This window comes from Aphelocoma coerulescens, chromosome 23 (genome assembly GCF_041296385.1).
Source record: "Aphelocoma coerulescens isolate FSJ_1873_10779 chromosome 23, UR_Acoe_1.0, whole genome shotgun sequence".
NCBI lineage: Eukaryota > Metazoa > Chordata > Aves > Passeriformes > Corvidae > Aphelocoma > Aphelocoma coerulescens.
In genome coordinates, this window is record NC_091036.1 from 1,099,080 (window position 1) to 1,120,132 (window position 21,053).

The following is a 21,053-nucleotide window of genomic DNA, read 5'->3' on the forward strand; positions in this document are numbered from 1 at the left end:
ACGATACCGGCGCGCCGGGGACTGAGCGGGGAGCGCGGCGCCTTCTGGCGCGCCTCGCTCTGATTGGTGGAGAGAGGGCGCTGGCTAGCATGAGTAATACTGATTGGCTGCGGGTGGCCACCCGGCAACATTGCGCGCTGTGATTGGCGCGCACAGCGGCCTCTCAGGGTGAGGGAGGCATGGCGGCGGTCGGCCGGAGTGGTTGAGGCGATGGCAGCGCGTTGGTGCTGCTGTCGTGGGCACTGACGAGCCCTCACCGCCCCGCGCGTTTCGGGAAGAGCCGTCTTGTTCCACCGCGCCCATCCGGGTCAGTCCTGCACCGGGGCACCGCGGGTTCCTGTCGGGTCCATCCCCGCGCCCCCCAAGCCGCTGAACCCTGAGGGTTCTCCGCGGCTTTTCAGGCGTTCATTGAACGTTCCTTTCCGCAGCACCCCCAGGGGAGATGCGGTAGCGCGGGCTGAATCCTGCTGCCTGTCACGGGAGCGTTGGAGGCGATGGAGCCGCTGCCAGAGCTGTACTCGATCTTCCAGGGAGAGGTGCGGGCCTGGCCCGTGCGCTGCGTGAATTCCTCCTGGTGCTTTGGTGCGGGTCTAGCGCAGGGAGCTTCGGGGGGCTGAGGGCTCTGCAGCGGCTGCACAGCCCCGTGTCCGTGCGCAGGGGGGTGAGCAGCCATTGCGCCCCTCCGCCCTCCTCGGGTGATTCCCCACCTGCAGAGCTGGGAATTCCAACCCCAGGAGGATGGAGAAAGTCCAGAGGAGCCCCCGGAGCTGCTCCAGGGCTGGAGCCCCTCTGGAGCCGGGCTGGGAGAGCTGGGGGTGCTCAGCTGGAGAGGAGAAGCTCCAGGGAGAGCTCCGAGCCCCTTGCAGGGCCTAAAGGGGCTCCAGGAGAGCTGCAGAGGGACTGGGGCCAAGGGATTCAGGGCCAGGAGCCAGGGAATGGCTTCCCAGTGCCAGAGGGCAGGGCTGGGTGGGATCTTGGGCAGGAATTGTTCCCTGGCAGGGTGGGCAGGGGCTGGCATGGAATTGCCAGAGCAGCTGGGGCTGCCCCTGGATCCCTGGCAGTGCCCAAGGCCAGGCTGGACATTGGGGCTGGAGCAGCCTGGCACAGTGGGAGGTGTCCCTGGGGTGGCACTGGATGGGATTTAAGGTCCCTCCACCCCAAACCATTCCCTGATTCCCTGATTCTCCCCATAGCAGACGAGCTCTGTGGGTTTGTTGTGCATTTTCTCCCCTGTGGGTTGAGGCCTTTCCTTCAGCTCCTGTGTGGGTTTCCTTCCCAGGTGGCTGCAGTGACAGATTTTGGGGCGTTTGTCACAATCCCGGGCTGCAGGAAGCAAGGTTTGTGTCTCTGCTTCGCTGGGGCTGCAATTCCAGGCTGGTGCAGGCACTCAGGATTAAAGGGTTTTAGAAAAAGCTCTGAAAAACAGCGATCAGAAAGTAGAAATTGAGAAAGAACGAGCTAAAGGTGAAATAAACACTTCCTAAATTAGGGAGAAATTTGAGTTCGGGGCTTTTGGGTGGGTTTTTGGAAAATTCAGGATATTTTGGGTGGGTTTTTGGAAAATTCAGGATATTTTGGGATGGGTTTTGGGTAACTTTGGGATATTTTGGGATGGGTTTGGGTAACTTTGGGATATTTTGGGATGGGTTTTGGGTAAATTCTGAATATTTTGGGTGGGTTTTGGAAAATTCAGAATATTTTGGGTGGGTTTTTGGTAACTTTGGGATATTTTGGGATGGGTTTTTGGAAAATTATGACTATTTTGGGTGGGTTTTTGGAAAATTCTGAATACTTTGGGCTGGTTTTTGGTAACTTTGGGATATTCTGGGGATTTTTTTGTAAATTCGGGATATTTTGGGTGGGTTTTGGGTAAATTCAGGATATTTTGGGTGGGTTTTGGGTAAATTCAGGATATTTTGGGCTGGTTTTTGGTAACTTTGGGATATTTTGGGGATTTTTTGGTAAATTCGGGATATTTTGGGTGGGTTTGGGGTAAATTCTGAATATTTTGGGTGGGTTTTGGAAAATTCTGAATATTTTGGGTGGGTTTTTGGAAAATTCTGAATATTTTGGGATGGGTTTTGGATAACTTTGGGATATTTTGGGATGGGTTTTGGGTAAATTCTGAATATTTTGGGTGGGTTTTTGGAAAATTCTGAATATTTTGGGTGGGTTTTTGGTAACTTTGGGATATTTTGGGATGGGTTTTTGGTAAATTTAGGATATTTTGGGGATGTTTTTGGTAACTTCGGGATATTTTGGGTGGGTTTTTGGAAAATGCAGGATATTTTGGGTGGGTTTTGGGTAAATTCTGAATATTTTGGGTGGGTTTTGGGTAAATTCAGGATATTTTGGGATGGGTTTTTGGAAAATTCTGAATATTTTGGGTGGGTTTTTGGTAACTTTGGGATATTTTGGGGATTTTTTTGTAAATTCGGGATATTTTGGGTGGGTTTTTGGTAACTTTGGGATATTCTGGGGATTTTTTTGTAAATTCGGGATATTTTGGGTGGGTTTTGGGTAAATTCAGGATATTTTGGGTGGGTTTTGGGTAAATTCAGGATATTTTGGGCTGGTTTTTGGTAACTTTGGGATATTTTGGGGATTTTTTGGTAAATTCGGGATATTTTGGGTGGGTTTGGGGTAAATTCTGAATATTTTGGGTGGGTTTTGGAAAATTCTGAATATTTTGGGTGGGTTTTTGGAAAATTCTGAATATTTTGGGTGGGTTTTTGGTAACTTTGGGGTATTTTGGGTGGGTTTTTGGAAAATTCTGAATACTTTGGGCTGGTTTTTGGTAACTTTGGGATATTTTGGGGATTTTTTTGTAAATTTGGGATATTTTGGGTGGGTTTTGGGTAAATTCAGGATATTTTGGGATGGGTTTTTGGAAAATTCTGAATATTTTGGGTGGGTTTTTGGTAACTTTGGGATATTTTGGGTGGGATTTGGGTAAATTTGGGATATTTTGGGGATGTTTTTGGTAACTTTGGGATATTTTGGGTGGGTTTTTGGTAAATTCAGGATATTTTAGTGGAGGTTTTGATAACCTCAGTCTCTTTTAGAGAATCATCTGAACAGAATGGCAGAACCATAGGAAATCTGCAATTAGCAAGTTTGCCCAATTCCCTTCTTCTCGTGGCCAATGCAAATCAGCAAAAAACCAAAAAAGAAAAGACTGAATGGGAGCTCAAATAAAAAATCCTGGGAAATCCAACTTAAAGCTGTGCCTGTGTTTGAGGGAGAGCTGCAAAGCCCAGGGAGCCCCTTCTGTGCTGCCCTCCTGAGGTTCCTGCTCCCTGCAGGACCTTGGGCAGCGATTTGGTGCCGGGGGATTTCCCCTGGAGGCAGAAAGTGGCCCTGGAATGGGAGCTGGAACAGCAAAATGTTCCTGGATTTCTGCTCCCCTGCTGCTCACACGTCAATCACCCAAATTCAAATCTAATTTGGGGCGCTGTGACCTGTTTTAGCAGGTAAAAAAATGTCCAAAATGCAGCTGTATTTATGTAGAATTGTGTTTATTATTTATGTTTATTGTTTCCAAGAGCAGCTTTAGTAGTGGCACCTACATTATAAACAGCAATCAAAAAATAGAAAGGAAAAAAGAATGACTTGAAGATGAAATAAACAGTGCTGGTTTTTAAATGGTTATGTTTTGTTTTATTTCTTATGTGGTTTTGTTTGGTTTTATTTCTATTATTTATACATATATCTATATAGAATGTATTTTTTAATATTTATTTGTATTCCTATTATATAGATATATAAATAAGTTTATTTTTACTATATAAATATTTTCATGTTTTAATGCATGTTTTACTTCTTAAAAATATATATTTTAATTTATTATATTTTACCTATTAGTGGTATAAAAATACATTTTCCTCACACCACAAAGGACTATCTGCTCCAAACCATTTTGGAAGCTACAAATCCGAGGTTCAGTGAAGAATTGCCTGGATAGAAGTGAAAAAAGGATCAGCTAAGGATGAAATAGATGCTGTTAATGTTAAAATTGATTTTATTATGCTATAAGAGTGCATTCTTTCCACAGCCCAAGGGATTATCTGCATCCACTTTAGAAACTGCTGGCCTGGAAGGCAAATCTGAGGATTTTCTTCTCTCTCTTCTCTCCCAAACCCACTGCAGGCCTCGTCCACAGGACTCACATGTCCTCCTGCCGTGTGGACAAACCCTCCGAGATCGTGGATGTTGGGGACAAAGTCTGGGTGAAGCTCATTGGCAAAGAGGTAACCTCAGCTCGAGGAGCACCTGCTGTGAGTTCATTAGCACCCTGCTCGTTTGCTCTCTGCTAATTGCGTGCTTTGCAGATGAAGGATGACAAACTGAAGCTCTCCCTGTCCATGAAGGTCGTTCACCAAGGCACGGGGAAGGACCTGGATCCCAACAATGTTTGCCTTGAGTAGGTGAATCTGCTGAGCAGAGCAGCTCCAGGGCAGTGGCTTCCCCCTGGAGCCCCTCTGGAGCCGGGCTGGGAGAGCTGGGGGTGCTCAGCTGGAGAGGAGAAGGCTCCAGGGAGAGCTCCGAGCCCCTTGCAGGGCCTAAAGGGGCTCCAGGAGAGCTGCAGAGGGACTGGGGCCAAGGGATTCAGGGCCAGGAGCCAGGGAATGGCTTCCCAGTGCCAGAGGGCAGGGCTGGGTGGGATCTTGGGCAGGAATTGTTCCCTGGCAGGGTGGGCAGGGGCTGGCATGGAATTGCCAGAGCAGCTGGGGCTGCCCCTGGATCCCTGGCAGTGCCCAAGGCCAGATCAGCTCTGCTCTTTGCTTTTACAACGTTTTGCTTTGAGAGCAGCCTTTAAACCTCGTGCTCAGGTTGTGTTGGTATAAAAACGAAAGGTTAAAGATGAGAATGGATTGGAAATGGCTCTGTCCTTCTCCTGCCAGCCAGGATGAGAGGAGGAAACGCACCTTCAGGGACTACACGAGCCAGAAGATCACCCTGGAGGCCGTCCTGAACACGGTGTGCAAGAAATGTGGCTGCAAAGGTGGGTGCTGCTGGTTCCTTATTGCCCTGTCCCAGGCAGGCAGTGACCCTTGGTGGGCTTGTATCAGTGGCTGTCTCATGGTTAGAATCCCAAAATGGTTTGGGTTGGAAGGGACCTCAAAGCTCATCTGATTCCAGTCCCCGGGGACACCTTCTGCCATCCCAGGCTGCTCCCAGCCCCAGTGTGCAGCCTGGCCTTGGACACTTGCAGGGATCCAGGGGCAGCCCCAGCTGCTCTGGGCAGCCTGCTGACGTGGTTACACGTGGTTGTGCAAAGGGACTGAATCTTTGTGCCATGTTTCTCCTTTAGAGGAGGCATTTTTTATCACTTGCTGCAAAAACAGAAGACTTAGTTCAAGTCCTTAAAAAAAAAAAAGAGTTTATTCCTTAAAATGACACCCCTTGGGCTCCTGGTGAGGGGCAAGTGGAGGCCACAAAGATGATGAAGGACTGGAGAGATGAGGAGAGACTGAGGGAGCTGGGCCTGGTTGTTGTGGAGAAGAAAACAGGGAGGGGGAATCCCATCACCCCACACAAATACCCCCAGGGGTGCCCGAGGATGGTGCCAGGCTCTGCTCAGGGACAGGACTGGAGTGATGGCCATAAACTGAAGCTCTCCCTGTCCATGAAGGTCGTTCACCAAGGCACGGGGAAGGACCTGGATCCCAACAATGTTTGCCTTGAGTAGGTGAATCTGCTGAGCAGAGCAGCTCCAGGGCAGTGGCTGCCCAGCGAGCTCCACGTCACCGTGAGGAAGAACTGCTGTCCATGAGGGGGGCAGAGCTCTGGAGCTGCTGCCCAGGGAGGGTTGGAGTCTCCCTCTGTGGGGACATCCCAAGCCCACCTGGAGCTGTCCCCGTGTCACCTGCTCCAGGTGATCTCCAGAGGTCCCTTCAACCCCAACCGTTCTGTGCCTCCAGCTGGGCACAGTTCAGGACAAGCTCCCTTCCTGCCCTGTTTGGCTCCTGTGTCTCGTGGCTGAGATCTTACTCTGATGTTGGTTTTTAAGAAGCAAACAAACCTTGACCAGCTCACCTCACTGCCAACAGCCACCACTGAGAACTCCAGCTCAGCTGCTGGGATGCTGGAGCTGTGTCTTAGAGCTAAAACCAAGTCTGTAACCTGCTGCAAGGGTGTCCTGCCTGGTTCAGCAGCGTGAAGATGGATTTTGGGGTGCCTTCCAGCAGGTTTATTCAAGTTGCTGAGGCACAAAGTGGGTTTTTTTTGTGCAGGAGTTTTTGCTGTGGCCCTACTTGTGTTATGTGGAGTGAATGGTTAACGGAGCTCCTGCTATTCTGGAGGAGGTTAATGATCAGTGTGGGCTCTGTAGTGGTAGATAAGTATCCTTAAAATACTATTTTAAAGAATTATTCCTATTTAAAGAACTGTTCTGTATAAAACACTATTTGAAAGAACCCCAAAACCCGGGATTATGCCTATTTCCAACGTGCTTTTTAATAATGGTGTCTCCTCCTAACAGCAGGTGCCAGCTCTCCACATTTCCACTGCAGCTCTTAGTAGGTCAACTTTGATGTCTCCAGAGGAGAAAGGGAAGAACCAGATGAGCTGAATTTCTCTTTCTTTGTGGCTTTAGCTCATTTTCCGGGTGCCAATCACACCAATTTACCTTTCCCCCACTCTCTTCTGGGCTGATTAAGCCCCTGCAGAGACACATTTTTGCTTGTTGAGACAAGACTTATTTTCTTCTTGGCCTCCAGAATGACCTGGGTTATGTTTGTTCCTTGTCCTGTTTAATCAGGGCACGTTCAACCAGCTGAAATTTCAGGATCAAAAAGGTCCGGTGGAGATTGTCTCCTTGTCACTAAAAATAATCAAAAAGAGCCTTGGCAGCACTTGAGGTGTGTGAATTGTTAAAAAGAGAATAAAACTAAAGGAAAAGGGGATGGGTTGTTCCTTCAAACACCTTTTTTCCAGGTCACTTTGCCAAGGAGTGTTTCATGCAGCCTGGAGGCACCAAATACAGCCTCATTCCAGAGGAGGAGGAGGAGGAGGTGGCAGCAGCAGGACATGAAGGAGATAAAAAGATCAGCAAGGCTGAGGAGTCTTCAAAAAAGAGGAAGAAGGTACGAGGTGGGCTCAGGCTGGCCTGGAAAAGGACGAGGGGGATGGGTATTTGCTCTGTGGTTACAACTGAGTTACTACAGCAACGTGGGTGTGAGTAGCCAGGTCTGGCCTGAGGAGCTGCCTCAGTTTTGGGCAGATTCTGTAGCAAAACAGGAACATCCTCTGCAGATTTCTTACTAATTCTTCGGTTTTCTCCTTTTATCCTTGTCAAGCTGTCTTTAAGCTGGTTTTGTGCTACAGCACCCAGCCCTCAGAAGAGATTTCTGACAGTGAGAGGATGATTACTGTTTCTCCTGGTCTTTGTGAGGCTCTATAGGAATTGCTTCAGTGCCCTGAATTTCTGTGATTGCTGCCAATGACCTGTTTTCCTCCCTTTTCCTGCCCTCACACCTTTCTTTGATCTGAGCTCAGTGCCCTGCTGGCTCCAGGGGTATCCTGACCCAGCCAGAGCTGTGGGAATGGGGTTTATCTGCACGCTCTGGGGGAAATCCCCAGGCTGTGTTTGCACAGGGAGCGTTCCCAGGCTCCAGAGCAATTCCTGTCCCTGTGAAAGTGGCACCAGATAAGAGACCTTTTCCAGGCAGTGTTTGCCCTCTGCCTCGGAGCAGGATGGGATAAAATAAAACACAGAGGAGGCCTGAACCCAAACCAGGAGCTTTTGGTGGTCAGGTTTATTCAGTGACGAGTATTCACAGAATCCCAGAGTGGTTTGGGGTGGAGAGGACCTTCAATCCCATCCCAGCCCTGCCATGGGCAGGGACGCCTTCCCCTATCCCAGGTTGCTCCAAGCCCCGTCCAGCCTGGCCTGGCACACTGCCAGGGGCAGCCACAATCCAGTTCAAGGCTTCAATAAATCAACTCTTCCATCAGCCCCTTCACAGTCCCACTTTTAATTACACTTCCAAAGCCCTTTTTCTTTTTATTTTTCTTTTTTTTTCCTCCTCTTTCCAGCTCTGTGGTTCTGCATCACTGGAGAGAGGCACCAGGCAGAAAAGGCTCAAATTATTTCAATGTTGTGGGGAGAAATTGCATTTAGAGGTGCACAAAGAGCTCATTATCCTACCCCTGCCCATCCACCAGGATGGGGATTCCCAGTGGGGTCTTGCCCTGCTGACACTACAGGAAATGTGGGTCACTGTCCTGAATTTGTCCCTGATTTTCTTGGGGGGTTGCTGGATTAACAGCTTTCCTTGAAATCTCCCTTGTCCCTTTGATCTCCCTCCCTTCTCAGGGATGACATCAAAAGTTTTCAGATGTTTTCCAGAGCTGGAATAATAAAACTTGGAGCTTTTTTGGAGGCAGGATGTGGGATCCTGGAGATGAATAGTTCCCTTGTAGTCTGGAGTGCCTGCAGGGATCTTGTCTGGGAGCTGCCATGTGCTTCCCTGGAGCTCCGGGGATTTACAGCTCGTGGAAATAGCTCTGTGTCCTCAGTGCCAGCCTCCTTGCTGACCCATCCCATCCCATCCCATCCCATCCCATCCGTGTGACACCACTGTGGGGCTGGGATTTTTAAGTGAGAGGAGGGAGCTGCCAGCTCCCAAGGGATCCCATTTCCACTGAGTGTCACAGCAATGAGAATGACATTTGTGCTTGTTCAGGATCAGCATTTTGTGCTTTCCTGGATCTGATGTTTCCTTGCAGCTTCTGGGTTTTTTTTCCTCTTCCCAGAGATTCCTCTCCTGAGATACTCCAGGGTCCTCACCCCCTTTTTTCTCACCTTGCCTTCCCAGTGGTTCCCAGCTTCTCTTTTCCCTCTTGCCTGAGCCCCACAGCATTTACAGGATGGAGCCAGATTCAGGCCCCTGCACGGGGGTGGCACTGGTGTGACAGTGACCCATCTCTGGGGTGGCAGATCTCCCTGGCAGCACTGGGTGTGTGAGCCCTCTCCTGCCTCCTGTAATCCCTGAGAAAATGGGGAACTTGGGGGACAAGGGGAGATGCTGGAGCGAGTCCAGGGAAGGGAATGGGGCTGGGGAATTCCTGAGGGAGCTGGAAAGGGGCTCAGGCTGGAGCAAAGGAGGCTCAGGGGGGCCCTTGTGGCTCTGCACAAGTCCCTGACAGGAGGGGGCAGCCGGGGGGGTCGGGCTCTGCTGGCAGGGAACAGGGACAGGAGGAGAGGGAACGGCCTCAAATTGTGCTGAGAGAGGTTTAGACTGGATATTGGGAAAAATCCTTCATGGAAAGAATTGCTAAACCTGCCCAGGGCAGGGGTGGAGTCCCCATCCCTGGGAGTGCTCATAAACCACGTGGATGTGGCACTTGGGGCCGGGCTGGGTTGGACTGGCTGATCTTGGAGGGCTTTTCCGACCTAAACAATTCCACAGTTCCGTGGTGCCGTGGCAGCCATGAGCCCTGGAGCCTGTTTGGGACAGCTGGGCAGGCACAGGCTCTGTGTCCCCTTCCCTCCTGGGGTCACGGGGTGAGGGAGCTGCTGTGGGAACAGCCGTGTCCCTGCTGGGGTTGTGTGGGAGGCAGCAGGCTGGGAATGGCTGAGCCCTTCTGATCCTGCTGTCTTTGCCTTCCAAGAAAAAACCTGCAGTGCTGACCGAGGGATAACCCCTGGGAGTGAAATTCTCCAAATTTATCCCATCTTCTGCTCACACAACCTCAAATTTGAGGGGTTAGATCCGTTTCTAAGTTCCTTACAGGCTTTATTCCACATGGAACAGCTCATGTCTGAGGTGGCTTTGGGTGGCCTTTGGGATTGGGGCTTTTTTAAGGCTTTGCTGCTCTTTTCCCCACCTTGTGGAAGATTTCCAGATCTTCCTGCAGATCTTCATGTGCAAACCACACCTAAGGGTGTTTGTTCTGTGACCTGTGGCTCATCCAGCCTTGGTCCATCCTCAGTTTTACTGGTTTTACTGGTTCTTCCATGGCATTAAGAGGGCGCAGCCCTTCACACATTGTCTTCATCCGAATTTTTCCAAATCTGGCTGTCTTTATTTACTGGCTATAGGCTGGGTGCTTCTCCTCAGCTTCATCCTGCCTGCTCCTCCAACAAAGGATGCAAAAATGCCTCTAGATTTATGTAATGGATCTGGTTTGGGATGAAGTTGGGTGGTGGAATAAGGATAAAGGATAAAATGAAGAAGCCTGGAAGGATTCTTGGCACGCCCTTGGAGATGCAGACAGACATTAGAAGTCCATTCTGGCTTTTCACAAGGACAGGCACAAAATCTTTGGGAATGGGATCATAACTCCTCAGAAGGGTCTGGTGAAAGATATTTCAGCTTCTTGGAGAGTTCTGGGCACTCCCCTCTTATCTCAAGCCCGAATACCTTCAGGAGGAATGAGCTGTTGTAGCATTCTCAGAGCACAGCCTGGAGCAGTTTCCTCACCAAGGGCAGGAGGGAGCCTGGAGTACTGGGGGGAGCAGGTTTTGGAGCAGTAGGGAAGGAATTCCATGAAAATCAGCACTGGAGCCTGTTGCTGTCGTGCTGGCAGCTCCGGCAGGGGCTTGGGAGAGAGATTTTGGAGCGCTTTTGTTGGGTTCTGGTGTGTTTGCTGCCTAGGTGGGGCAGGATGTGCAGGGAACCATAAAGTGCAGCTCTGTGTGCTGCGAGCCCTCTCGGCACTGAGAGCTCCTTGAGCCAAATCCTCTCCAAATATTCCCCCAAAATGCCGTGTTTGGAGTGCTGGGTGTGCCCAGAGCTGAGCTGAGCCCCAGCCAGCGCTGCTGGAGGGCACTTGGCAGCTCAGGGTTGTGTCAGGGCTGGGCTGTGTCCCTGCAGGCACAAACCTGGGCTCTGCTGGGCAGTCCCTGAGCTGCAAACGCTCCCCCTGCACGCTGAGTTCCCTGGTGAGCTGCAGAGTGCTGATAGCCCAGGGCTGGGATGCTGCATGCAGGGAGAGCTGTGCTCTGGCAGCAGGATGCTGCTTGGGCAGGAGATTTTGCAGCAGCGCCGCCTCCTGCTACCGAAAATCGTGAAACCGTGGAATGCTTTGGGTTGGAAGCACCTTAAATCCACCCAGTGCCACCCCTGGGACACCTCCCACTGTGCCAGGCTGCTCCAGCCCCAATGCCCAGCCTGGCCTTGGGCACTGCCAGGGATGCAGGGGCAGCCCCAGCTGCTGTGGGAATGCTCAGCTCTCCTTGCTTCCCGCGGCATTTCCAGCCCAGGCTGTGCTCGCTTGCTGAGGTGCCTGCACTGCTGCACTGAGAGAATCAGAGAGTCATGGAATATCCAGGGTTGGAAGAGGCACAGGGATCTCTGAGTCCAGCTCCTGGCCCTGCACAGGACACCCCAAGAACCCCACTGTGTGCCAGAACAGGAATTTGTCTCTCTTGGAGTGATCTTGGCTGTTAGAAGCCCCCAAAAAGGGGAGAGAGAGGGTTTGTTGATTTTTTCCAGCCAGCACAATGCCCTCGTGTGCTTTCATGTCCCCTGTTCCATCCCCAGGAGCGTGTGTGACATCCTGTCCTGCCTTCAGCCCTCACGTCCTGAGAAAGTTTCCCAAGCTCTGGAATGAAACTCTGTTGCTTGTGAAGGTCTTGTCAGACTTTCTCACCATGTGCACAGGCTGGAAAAGCTTGAGAAAATTCTCCTTGCTGCATCCCCTTCTCGGGAAGATTTAACTCCTTCCCCTCCTCTTCTCAGGACCAGGAGGATTTGCTTCTGCCTCTCCTCTGTGGGTCAGGGCCTTTGTGGTGAGTCTGTTGTTACCTCACAGGAAAACAGACCCCATTTTGGGTGACAGTGTTTGCAGTGCTGTTGTGGAGCTAAAAAGTGCCAGGGGTGTGGTGGGTGCGACTCCATCCTCTGCTCCCTTCCCTGGGATCCCAGAGGACTCTGATTCTCAGCTCCAAGTGTTGTCTTGGCTCTTGCAGCTCCCTGGAAGAGTTGTTCTGTTTGATTGAAAATAAGCTGCCAGCTCCTTTCCTTCTTCCCCAGCTGACAGCCTGGGCCTGGTGCTTGGACACCCAGTCCAGTTTGGGCACAGGAGCTTAAAAGCTGGGTTAGTCAGAGCCCTGAGCTGAGCTTGCTGAGCCACATTCCTCACTGGGGCTGTCCAAGCCTGTTCCAGGGCTTTGGTTGCCCCACTGGACATCTCTGCTCCCTGAAACCCTCCTTGGCTTCTTTTCTTGTGTCCTCAAATAGAGCAAAAATTCTGATCAGCCCCTCTGGAGCCGGGCTGGGAGAGCTGGGGGTGCTCAGCTGGAGAGGAGAAGGCTCCAAGGAGAGCTCCGAGCCCCTTGCAGGGCCTAAAGGGGCTCCAGGAGAGCTGCAGAGGGACTGGGGCCAAGGGATTCAGGGCCAGGAGCCAGGGAATGGCTTCCCAGTGCCAGAGGGCAGGGATGGATGGGGTCTTGGGCAGGAATTGTTCCCTGGCAGGGTGGGCAGGGGCTGGCATGGAATTGCCAGAGCAGCTGGGGCTGCCCCTGGATCCCTGGCAGTGCCCAAGGCCAGGCTGGACATTGGGGCTGGAGCAGCCTGGCACAGTGGGAGGTGTCCCTGGGGTGGCACTGGGTGGGATTTAAGGTCCCTCCAGCCCAAACCATTCCCTGATCCTCTGAGAGCCTTTTGCCAGGAAAGTCTCTCAGGCGTGGATGTGTCCAGGGATGGAATTGGTGGATCCTCGTTGGAGGCCGGTGCTGCTGTGCTTGGACAGAGCTGGAGCTTTGCATTCACCGTGTGCAAGGTGCTGCAGTGGTTTTGGAGGCCCATTCCCCGCTGTCCCTTTACTTCCCAGAGCTGGGGGGGTTCGAGGGAGCACCTGAGCTTTTGCAGGATGGGCTTTGCCAGGCCCTCGGGAGCTGCCGGCAGCATTCCTGTCCTGCTCCCTGCTGGAAGGGGATGCAGCAGCACGGGATCCATCAGCTCCCCTCCCCAGGCCCGGGATCTGACTGAACATCCCCAAATTGCCATCCTGCACCATTAAAGAGTGCTCATCTGCCTTGGGGTGATCCCAGTGCCCCCGGGCCTGACCTCAGGGCAGTCTCTGCCCGCTGCTTCATCACACGCCTCAAACTGGAGGCTTCAGATCCATTCCAAAGTTCCTTCCGAGCTTCATTCCAGCACCACCTGTCCTTGTGCTGCATCCAAAGGTCGGGTCTGGAGCTTTGTTTTGTGCAGAAGCACAGGATGGGGGGCTCTGAAGGGGGAGAGAGCAGGAGGGGGTGCGAGGGAGGTTGGGGAGCAGGAGAGGAGGGAGGAAGAGAAGTTTGGGAACAGGAGGGTGTGCAAAGAAAACTGGGAAGCAGGAGAGTGTATAAAGGAATCAGCAGGAGGGTGTGCAAGGGAGGTTGGGAAGCAGGACAGGGTGCAGTGGGAAGTTGAGGGGCAGAAGGGGGTGCAGTGGGAAGCTGGGGAGCAGGAGGAGGTGCAGGGGGGTTGGGGAGCAGGAGGGGGCACAGAGGAAATTGGGGAGCAGGACAGGGTGCAGTGGGAAGTTGAGGGGCAGAAGGGGGTGCAGAGGAAATTGGGGAGCAGTAGGGGGCTCAGGAGAAATTGGGGAGCAGGAAGGGGTGCAGTGGGAAGCTGGGCAGAAAGGGGTGCAGGGGAAGTTGAGGGGCAGAAGGGGGTTCAGGAGAAATTGGGGGGCAGGAGGGTGTGCCAAGGAAACTGGGAAACCAGGACAGGGTGCAGGGGAAATTGGGGAGCTGGAAGGGGTGCAGTGGGAAGTTGGGGAGCTGGAAGGGGGTGCAGGGGAAATTGGGGAGCAGGACAGGGTGCAGGGGAAATTGGGGAGCTGGAAGGGGGTGCAGGGGAAATTGGGGAGCAGGACAGGGTGCAGGGGAAATTGGGGAGCTGGAAGGGGGTGCAGGGGAAATTGGGGAGCAGGAAGGGGTGCAGGGGAAATTGGGGAGCAGGACAGGGTGCAGTGGGAAGTTGGGGAGCTGGAAGGGGGTGCAGGGGAAATTGGGGAGCAGGAAGGGGTGCAGTGGGAAGTTGGGGAGCTGGAAGGGGGTGCAGGGGAAATTGGGGAGCAGGAAGGGGTGCAGGGGAAGTTGGGGAGCTGGAAGGGGTGCAGGGGAAATTGGGGAGCAGGAAGGGGTGCAGTGGGAAGTTGGGGAGCAGGACAGGGTGCAGTGGGAAGTTGGGGAGCTGGAAGGGGGTGCAGGGGAAATTGGGGAGCTGGAAGGGGTGCAGTGGGAAGTTGGGGAGCTGGAAGGGGGTGCAGGGGAAATTGGGGAGCAGGAAGGGGTGCAGGGGAAGTTGGGGAGCTGGAAGGGGTGCAGGGGAAATTGGGGAGCAGGAAGGGGTGCAGTGGGAAGTTGGGGAGCAGGACAGGGTGCAGTGGGAAGTTGGGGAGCTGGAAGGGGTGCAGTGGGAAGTTGGGGAGCTGGAAGGGGTGCAGGGGAAATTGGGGAGCAGGAAGGGGTGCAGGGGAAGTTGGGGAGCTGGAAGGGGTGCAGTGGGAAGTTGGGGAGCAGGACGGGGTGCAGTGGGAAGTTGGGCAGCAGAGGGAGTGCAGAGGAAGTTGGGAAACAGGACGGCGTGTGGTGAAATCTTTGTGAGGTTGTGCAAAGAACCACATCTTGCAGAAGAGCACTGACCTCGTCCTGGTGCAAGGAGCTCCACTGGGCTCTCCTGCAGGAGCAGGGAGTGTTGGGATGCTCCAGGGCTCTCGTCCTGGCAGGCTGGGGGCTGCTGGTGGGCTGGGGCTGCAGGGATGCTGCTCATGGCTATTTTAGAAACCCATTTTTTGGGGGGGCAAAAAAACCTTCATCCTTCCAACTTGTGTTAATAAAGAACAACGAAATAATGGAGTGAGGGCAAGGACTCTCGTTCCATGGAAAATCCAAGGTTTCCCAGCCTTGGATTTCCATGTTGCTGCCCCTCTGCTCTGATTTCTGCCGTGCCCTGGGCCCTGCCCCTGCAGCCGGGGGCTGGCAGTGCTGATAGCTCCTGGCCCCTGGGGCACAGCGCCCTTTCCATGCAGGAACAGGCCCAGAGAGGCCCTTGCTGCCCTGGTGAGCACCAGGGACAGCGTTCCCACATTCCCAGGCTTTTCCTGTGTTTTCCTAGGAGAAGAAGAAGAGGAAGAAGCACAAGGCCAAGCAGTCCTCAGAGTCGGGCTCGGAGAGCTCGGCCTCGGACAGCGACGGAGCCCAGCCCTGCAGCAAGAGGCCCAAGCACTGCGGGAAGCCCAGCAAGGCTCCCAAGAAGAAAAAGCACAAGAAGCACAGGAAGTAGCCCTGGGCTGAGCAGGGCAGGCCGGGCTCCCTGGTGCACACCTCGAGCAGCCAGCAGGGATCAGCACCTCTCCTGCTCCGGGGACACGGAGTTTCCCTCTGAAAGTCACACGGGCCCGTGGTGGTGCAGGTGTCGACCTTGCTACGAGCTGTCCCCTGTCACCTTGGGCACAGGCTGCCCCTTGGTGCCACAGCTGCTGCCAGCCCAGGCTCACGAGGCCCTGCAGGGCAGCTCTGCTGCCCCACAGCCTCGTGCTCTGCTGGAGCTGCTGCCAGCTCTGGGCGACGCCAGCGCTGTCCACGGGGTTGGGGTGGCACAGCCAGGCCCACGCCGTGCTGGGGACAGGGTTTGGTGTTGCTAGGCCCTGGGATGGGACCACAGACCCCTGGCACAGAGCTCGGGGCTGCAAACCTGCCCCAGCTCCCTCGGTGTTTCTGGCAAACACTGGGAGTGCAGGAGCAAGGAGCAAATGGGGGAGCGGAGATACGGGGAGTAAACATGAACTGTGGAGTGCTTGCTGCCTTGGGAAGGGATGGAAAATAATTCTCTGCTCTCTCCAGCTGGACTTTGGACCGGCTCCTTTCTTCTGTACCCTCCACACTTCATCTTGGGCAGGGGGAGAACAGCGTTGGCCGCGTGGAGGGGACAGGAAAGGGTTTTTTTGGGAAGTTCTGGCTGCTTCCCGAGGCTCCCGTGGGTGGGAAGGGGGTGTGTGGTGAGGTAACCCATAGGAGAAGGCTGCTGGAAGGAGCATAAATCTTGTAACTGGAGCTGAAGGTCGGGCGGGGATGGCAGGGGGAGAGTGCCAGGAGCAGCTCGGCCCTGCCGGGACAGATGGGAATGCGGGGAAGGAGTCGCCGCTGTGGCCTCCGGCGCTGCAGGGAGCTGGGCCTGAGTGGGGTTGGCACCTTGGCATCACAGGAGGAGTTGGGGTTGCCGGTGGAGCCTCCCCCTTATCCCTTTTCCTTCCCTGGGCTTCCCACCCCAGCTCCCCACGGCTGCATCGCCCTTGGGGACCATTTCCCGTCCCAAATCCAAGTGCTGGGAACCTTTATTCCAGGTGAGCCTGCACCTCTGGCTCAGGCTGTGGCTCCCTGCTGCATCGGCCTCTGGCATGGGAGGGGCATTCCCGCATCCTGAGCTGGGCGGGAGAGCTCATTTCTAACCAGAACCGATTCCCACAACCTGGAGAAGAGGCTGAGATGGGATCTGGGATCACTGGCCATTAACCCCATCCCTGCCAGCTGAACCCCGGTGCTGCTCGGCAGAGCCCGGCCTGGCTCAGCCCCGTGGGTGGGTTCCCGTGCCAAAAGCGCCTTTTCCCGAGCAAACCGCGCACGGAGCTGTAACAACACCTTTATTATTTTTCCATGTGACTTTTCCCACTGTTAATTAAAAAAGAACCCAACAACAAACCACGAGACCACCACCCGAGTCCCTCGAGCCCCTGCAGGCGCCGGGCGGGGGCACGAGTGGCCCTGGCAGGGCGGCGGCTCCGAGCCCACGGGAAGCCGCGCCTGGCACGGGGCCGGGAGGTGGGGTCGATGTGGCACCGGGTGACAGGCAGGGGACCTGGGACAGCGTCTATGTCGCCTTCTCGTAGGTGCGGGTGCAGACGACGTTGCCCATGGTGAGAGTCTGGGGACAGAGGGGTGGGGGGGGTTAGTGCTGCCGTGCCCGGCCCCCAGCCCTGTCTCGAGCTGAGCTCTTCCCACTTCAAACCATTCCTGAGGTGGGAACCTCAGAACAAAGCCATTTCCTTACCAGAATTAGCTTCCCATCCTTCAGCTCCCGCACCAGCGATGTCTCCTTCCCGTCCCACTTCTGCACGTGGACGAGTTTGCCTCCGTCCAGCGTGACCACGGACTGCAGGGAGGGATTGAGACCCACGGTTACCCTCCTCCCCGGGGTTTCTGGGCTCTGGAGAGGGTTTATCCCTCAGAGGAGACCCCGGGGTCCGGCAGGGCTCGGGATCAGCCTGCGGGAGCCACTGCGGGGATGCCCCACCTGGCACCATCCCCGCCGGGCTCGGTCAGTGCTGCTCAGCCCAGCGCGGATCCTGCGCTGGGTCACGGCCTCGGCTGCCCCCCTGTGACCCCGCAGTGCCACCGGCACGGTCACCCTGCCCTCCGTGCCCGGGGCCAGCACAGGGAGCGCTGCCCAGGGCCACGTCCCGCTCCGGGGCCACCGGGACCTGTCCCGGCCGCTCCCAAGCGCGGCTCGCCGGCTCCGGCGGGGACCAGAGAGGCGGGGCAGGGATCGGGGCTTGGAACCGACGCTTCCCTGCCCTGCAGGGCCCGGAGAGGGTTTTTGGAGGGGCTGGTGCAGCGAACACGCCCCTGCTCGCCGCGCTGCTGTTTGCACAGCGCCGCTGCTGACTCAGCCCCGAGAGCCCGGACCGTGCCAAGGCTGCTGTGACAGCGCCGGGCCAGGGCTGTGCCGGGACAGGCACCGGCACCAGCACTGGCACCGCCCGCCTGTCCCCATCCTGCCCTGTGCCCCCCACCCAGCCCCTCCAGAGCCGGGGGCTGCGCCTCGGGTTGCCCCCATGGCTTGGGGCTGTCCAGAGCTCAGGTGTCCCCCAGCCCCAGGTCCCCACAGGGCTCTGTGTCCTCCCTCAGATCCCCAGAGCTGGGTCCCCCCACGGCTCAAGTATCCAAAAGTTTGGGTACCCGCAGGGTTTGGGTGCCCCACAGGCCTGGAACCCAGTGCCAGAGGGCAGGGCTGGATGGGATCTTGGGCAGGAATTGTTCCCTGGCAGGGTGGGCAGGGGCTGGCATGGAATTGCCAGAGCAGCTGTGGCTGCCCCTGGATCCCTGGCAGTGCCCAAGGCCAGGCTGGACATTGGGGCTGGAGCAGCCTGGCACAGTGGGAGGTGTTCCTGCCCATGGCAGGGGTGGGATGGGATGGGATGGGATTTAAGGTCCCTTCCAACCCAAATCATTCCATGCAATGCTGGGTGCCCCACAACTCCCTGCACTCCATGGCTGACCCCCCCTGCCCCATCCTGTCCAGCCCCGTGCCTCGGTCAGCCGTCCTGGCCCCGCTGACCCATCATGTGCCCTCTGGCCCCCGGCCGAGGGGCACCCCAAGGGCACGTCCCGGGCTGTGGCAGCGGCTCCGCGCCGGTCACACGTTCCTGCTGCTTGAACGGCTTCCAGGAGCTGGGGTGGGAGGGAGCCCGGCAGGGACGGACCTCGCACTCAGCCCCTTCCCCCAGCCTCACTCCGAGCCCAACCCTTTGTGCTTCCTGCTCTGGGGCCAGGAAAGGGTTTTGTGCCCCAAGAGCCCCCGGATCCCTCCTGAAGTGCCCCCGGGCTGGGTGTGGGGCACAGAGCTGCCAGCTGCTCCGTGCATGGAGCGTTTAGTGGGGCATGGGAGCAGCAGCGGAAATCTAGGAAAAATCAGGAGCTGGGCCGCTCCTTCAAGGGAAAATGTCCCTGCAGGGTGCGAGAGGCCGGGAACGACACTGCTCTCGCTCAGGTGTTTTTTTCCCTTGCTCTTAAAGGGAGGAGCAGCCTGGCCTGGGAAGTTTTGAGCTCCCCAGGTATCCCCCCAGCCCTGGGGAGAGGCACCGACCAGCCGGGATTGTCCCGGTGCTCCATCCCTGTCCCTGCCTGCATCCACAGAGGGGGCTCAAGAAAGAGCTTTGATGCCCCTCTTCCCCACCCCACGGCGGCCTCCTCTTGAGCAAGCTGGCACTCGCCAGCCTGGCTCTTGCACAACCTTCCCGGCAGCTCCGTCCTGCTCCCGGGGGAACCCGGCGGCGAAACGGGCTCGGGAGGGGCCGCCTGGACGGGACCAGGCTTGAGCAGCAGCCCCGGCGGGCAGAGAGGTGTTCCCCTCCCACGGGCAGCCGGGCTGGAGCCGCGGGTGGATGGAGCGATCCCCCGGAGCCCGCAGGGCCCGTCGGGGGTGCCCCGGGGCGGGGCAGGGTTGGGGGCTCACCTTGACGTGCCTGTCGTCCGCCGTGGTCTCGTCGAACTCCTCGCCCAGCTTGAAGGTGATCTCGGTGTTCTTGAAGGTGCTCTGGGTCTTCACGGTGACCTTGTCGCCGTCCAGCTCGATGATGGTGGTGGGCTTGGTGAAGCTGGCCACCTGCCGCGTGGCGAAGCCCACGCCTGGGGGGGGCGAGGAGTGGCACGATGCAGCCACGCAGCCCCGGCATCACCCCCGAGCTCTTCCTCCCCGTGCTGGTGGGAGGGTGAGCCCCAAAACTGCTCCCCGAAACCCCAAAACTGCTCCCCTCTCATGGTCCTGGGGGTTTCCGTGCGCCCCCGGGGCAGGAACAGAGAAGGGGGGCCAGGGAATGCTGTCCTTGCTGAGGGATGGCTCCGGGACCAGCACCCACCAGCCCCTGAGCTGGGTGAGGGGGGGCACTGGTGTCTGTCCCCCCCTCCCCGCACTGCTCTGGGGTGGGGGGCTCCCCCCTGGCCGTGCTGGGGCTGGCTGTGGGGGGCTAGGGAAGGCTGGGGGGGGGGGGGGTCCTGGGCGGCTCCCAGCAACCACAGTGGGCATCTCATCCCTCCACCCTCTGCCAGAGGCTGCCCCGGGGGGGGGCACGGGAAGAACGAGACCCCCTCACCCAGCCCGAACCCCCTCACCCAGCCCGAGACCCCCCTTCCCCAGCCCAGCCCCACGTGCACAAAACCCCAGAGCCGCCCTAAACCACCCCCGCAGGCAGCAGCGACCCCCCCACCGCCTGCACCCCCCAGCCAGACCCCGTGGGGGGGTGGTGGGGGTTCCCCAAGCAAATTGGGGGGGGCGTAGTAAAAAAAAAAGGGGGTGATGCGACTCCAAGCCCGCTCTGAGCCGCGCCCACTCACCCAAAGCTTTCATGTACTCATCGAAATTGTTGGTGTCCACCAGCTTCCAGGTGCCCACGAAGGCGTCGACCATGGCGAGAGGGCGCGGGGGGGGCGCGGGGGTCCGGCCGGCTGCGAGCGTGGCACCGCCTGCAGCTGCTCCGGCCCCGCAGCCGCCTTAAATAATGTCCTCATCACATGATTGGAAAGAGCGCGGCGCGCTCCAGAAATACTCCCCGGCAGCGCTGCCAGCGGCCAGCCCGGCCCGGCCACCCGCCCCCGGCCCCCGCCCCCCGCCCCGACCCCCGGGCTGGGCAGGGATGGGGACAGCGCAGAGGGGCACTCGTGTCCTGAGCCGTGCCCGGGCTCTGCGGGGCGGTGGGTGCGGGGTAAGGGCGCGCTGAGGTGGGCACGGGGGGTGTGTGCCCAGCCCAGGTGGTCCCATGGGAACGTGGGGGCTGCCCGTGGGCACCGTCAGGGCGGGGGGACAGCGACGGTGGCGATGCCCTTGGGGGGCGGGGGAGCTGAGGCACGGGGAGCAGCGAGCACCGGGGGGGGTGGGGACACACGAGGGGACTCCAGGGGAGTGTGGGGACGTGTGTGACATCCCCCCGACCCCGTGTGTGTGGGGGGACGCGTGACGCTGCCCTGCTTGCTGTGCCTGTGTGACCCTGTCCCCGCCCAGTGCGTGCCACCAGGGATGCTCTGGGTGCCGGGGCGACGCTGGGGACAGGGACGGGCACGGGGCTCTGGGACCCACAGCCGGTGGGTGCCCCCATCTCCCCTTGCTTTGGGGCCAGCGCATCCCCGGCCCCTTCCCAGCGTGGGTGGGGTCACCCCTGGCCGTGGGATTCGGTGTCGCCTGGACCGCAGGGGACGGTGCCCACTCCTGCCCCCATCCCCGGGTCATGGACGGGCCCAGCTGGGGGATCGGGTGTCCCTGAGCCCCGTGGCTGCAGCGCGTCCCCTTGTCTTGGGGACCTCGGCGTCAAAGGGACCCCATGAGGGACTTGAGGGC

At 56.9% G+C, this 21,053-nt stretch overlaps 3 protein-coding genes across 8 annotated transcripts; 2 read left to right on the forward strand and 1 right to left on the reverse strand.

Moving 5' to 3' along the window:
• The first annotated feature begins 50 nt into the window (after positions 1–50).
• Positions 51–15,789, forward strand: ZCCHC17 (zinc finger CCHC-type containing 17). Of its 6 annotated transcripts, XR_011156300.1 has the most exons (9): positions 55–307; positions 429–536; positions 1,280–1,337; positions 4,150–4,250; positions 4,332–4,423; positions 4,905–5,005; positions 6,940–7,088; positions 11,493–11,581; positions 11,691–12,079. XR_011156300.1 is itself a non-coding variant. In XM_069035903.1 (8 exons), the coding sequence occupies exons 2-8, from the start codon at positions 495–497 to the stop codon at positions 8,281–8,283; spliced, it is 786 nt and encodes a 261-aa protein (XP_068892004.1). In that variant the 5' UTR covers positions 51–307; positions 429–494; the 3' UTR covers positions 8,284–9,041. The 6 variants fall into 6 exon arrangements, 5 of the variants coding, with proteins under 5 accessions (XP_068892004.1, XP_068892005.1, XP_068892007.1 ...); XM_069035903.1 differs by lacking the exons at positions 11,493–11,581; positions 11,691–12,079 and adding an exon at positions 8,041–9,041 and having other exon boundaries at positions 51–307; XM_069035904.1 differs by lacking the exons at positions 11,493–11,581; positions 11,691–12,079 and adding an exon at positions 15,063–15,789 and having other exon boundaries at positions 53–307.
• LOC138098118 (uncharacterized) lies at positions 11,603–13,067 on the forward strand. Its single transcript, XM_068994385.1, is given in 4 exon segments — positions 11,603–11,612; positions 11,691–11,740; positions 11,992–12,862; positions 12,865–13,067. Coding segments are annotated over 4 exon segments (1,008 nt in total). The 3' UTR covers positions 12,942–13,067.
• Positions 15,790–16,570: 781 nt separating the features above from the next.
• On the reverse strand, positions 16,571–20,165 carry FABP3 (fatty acid binding protein 3). Its single transcript, XM_069035909.1, has 4 exons — positions 20,057–20,165; positions 19,179–19,351; positions 16,995–17,096; positions 16,571–16,868 (listed from the first exon to the last, which is right to left on the reverse strand). Exons 1-4 carry the CDS (start codon positions 20,127–20,129, stop codon positions 16,815–16,817), a joined length of 402 nt encoding a protein of 133 aa, XP_068892010.1. The 5' UTR covers positions 20,130–20,165; the 3' UTR covers positions 16,571–16,814.
• Between the last annotated feature and the right edge of the window lie 888 nt (positions 20,166–21,053).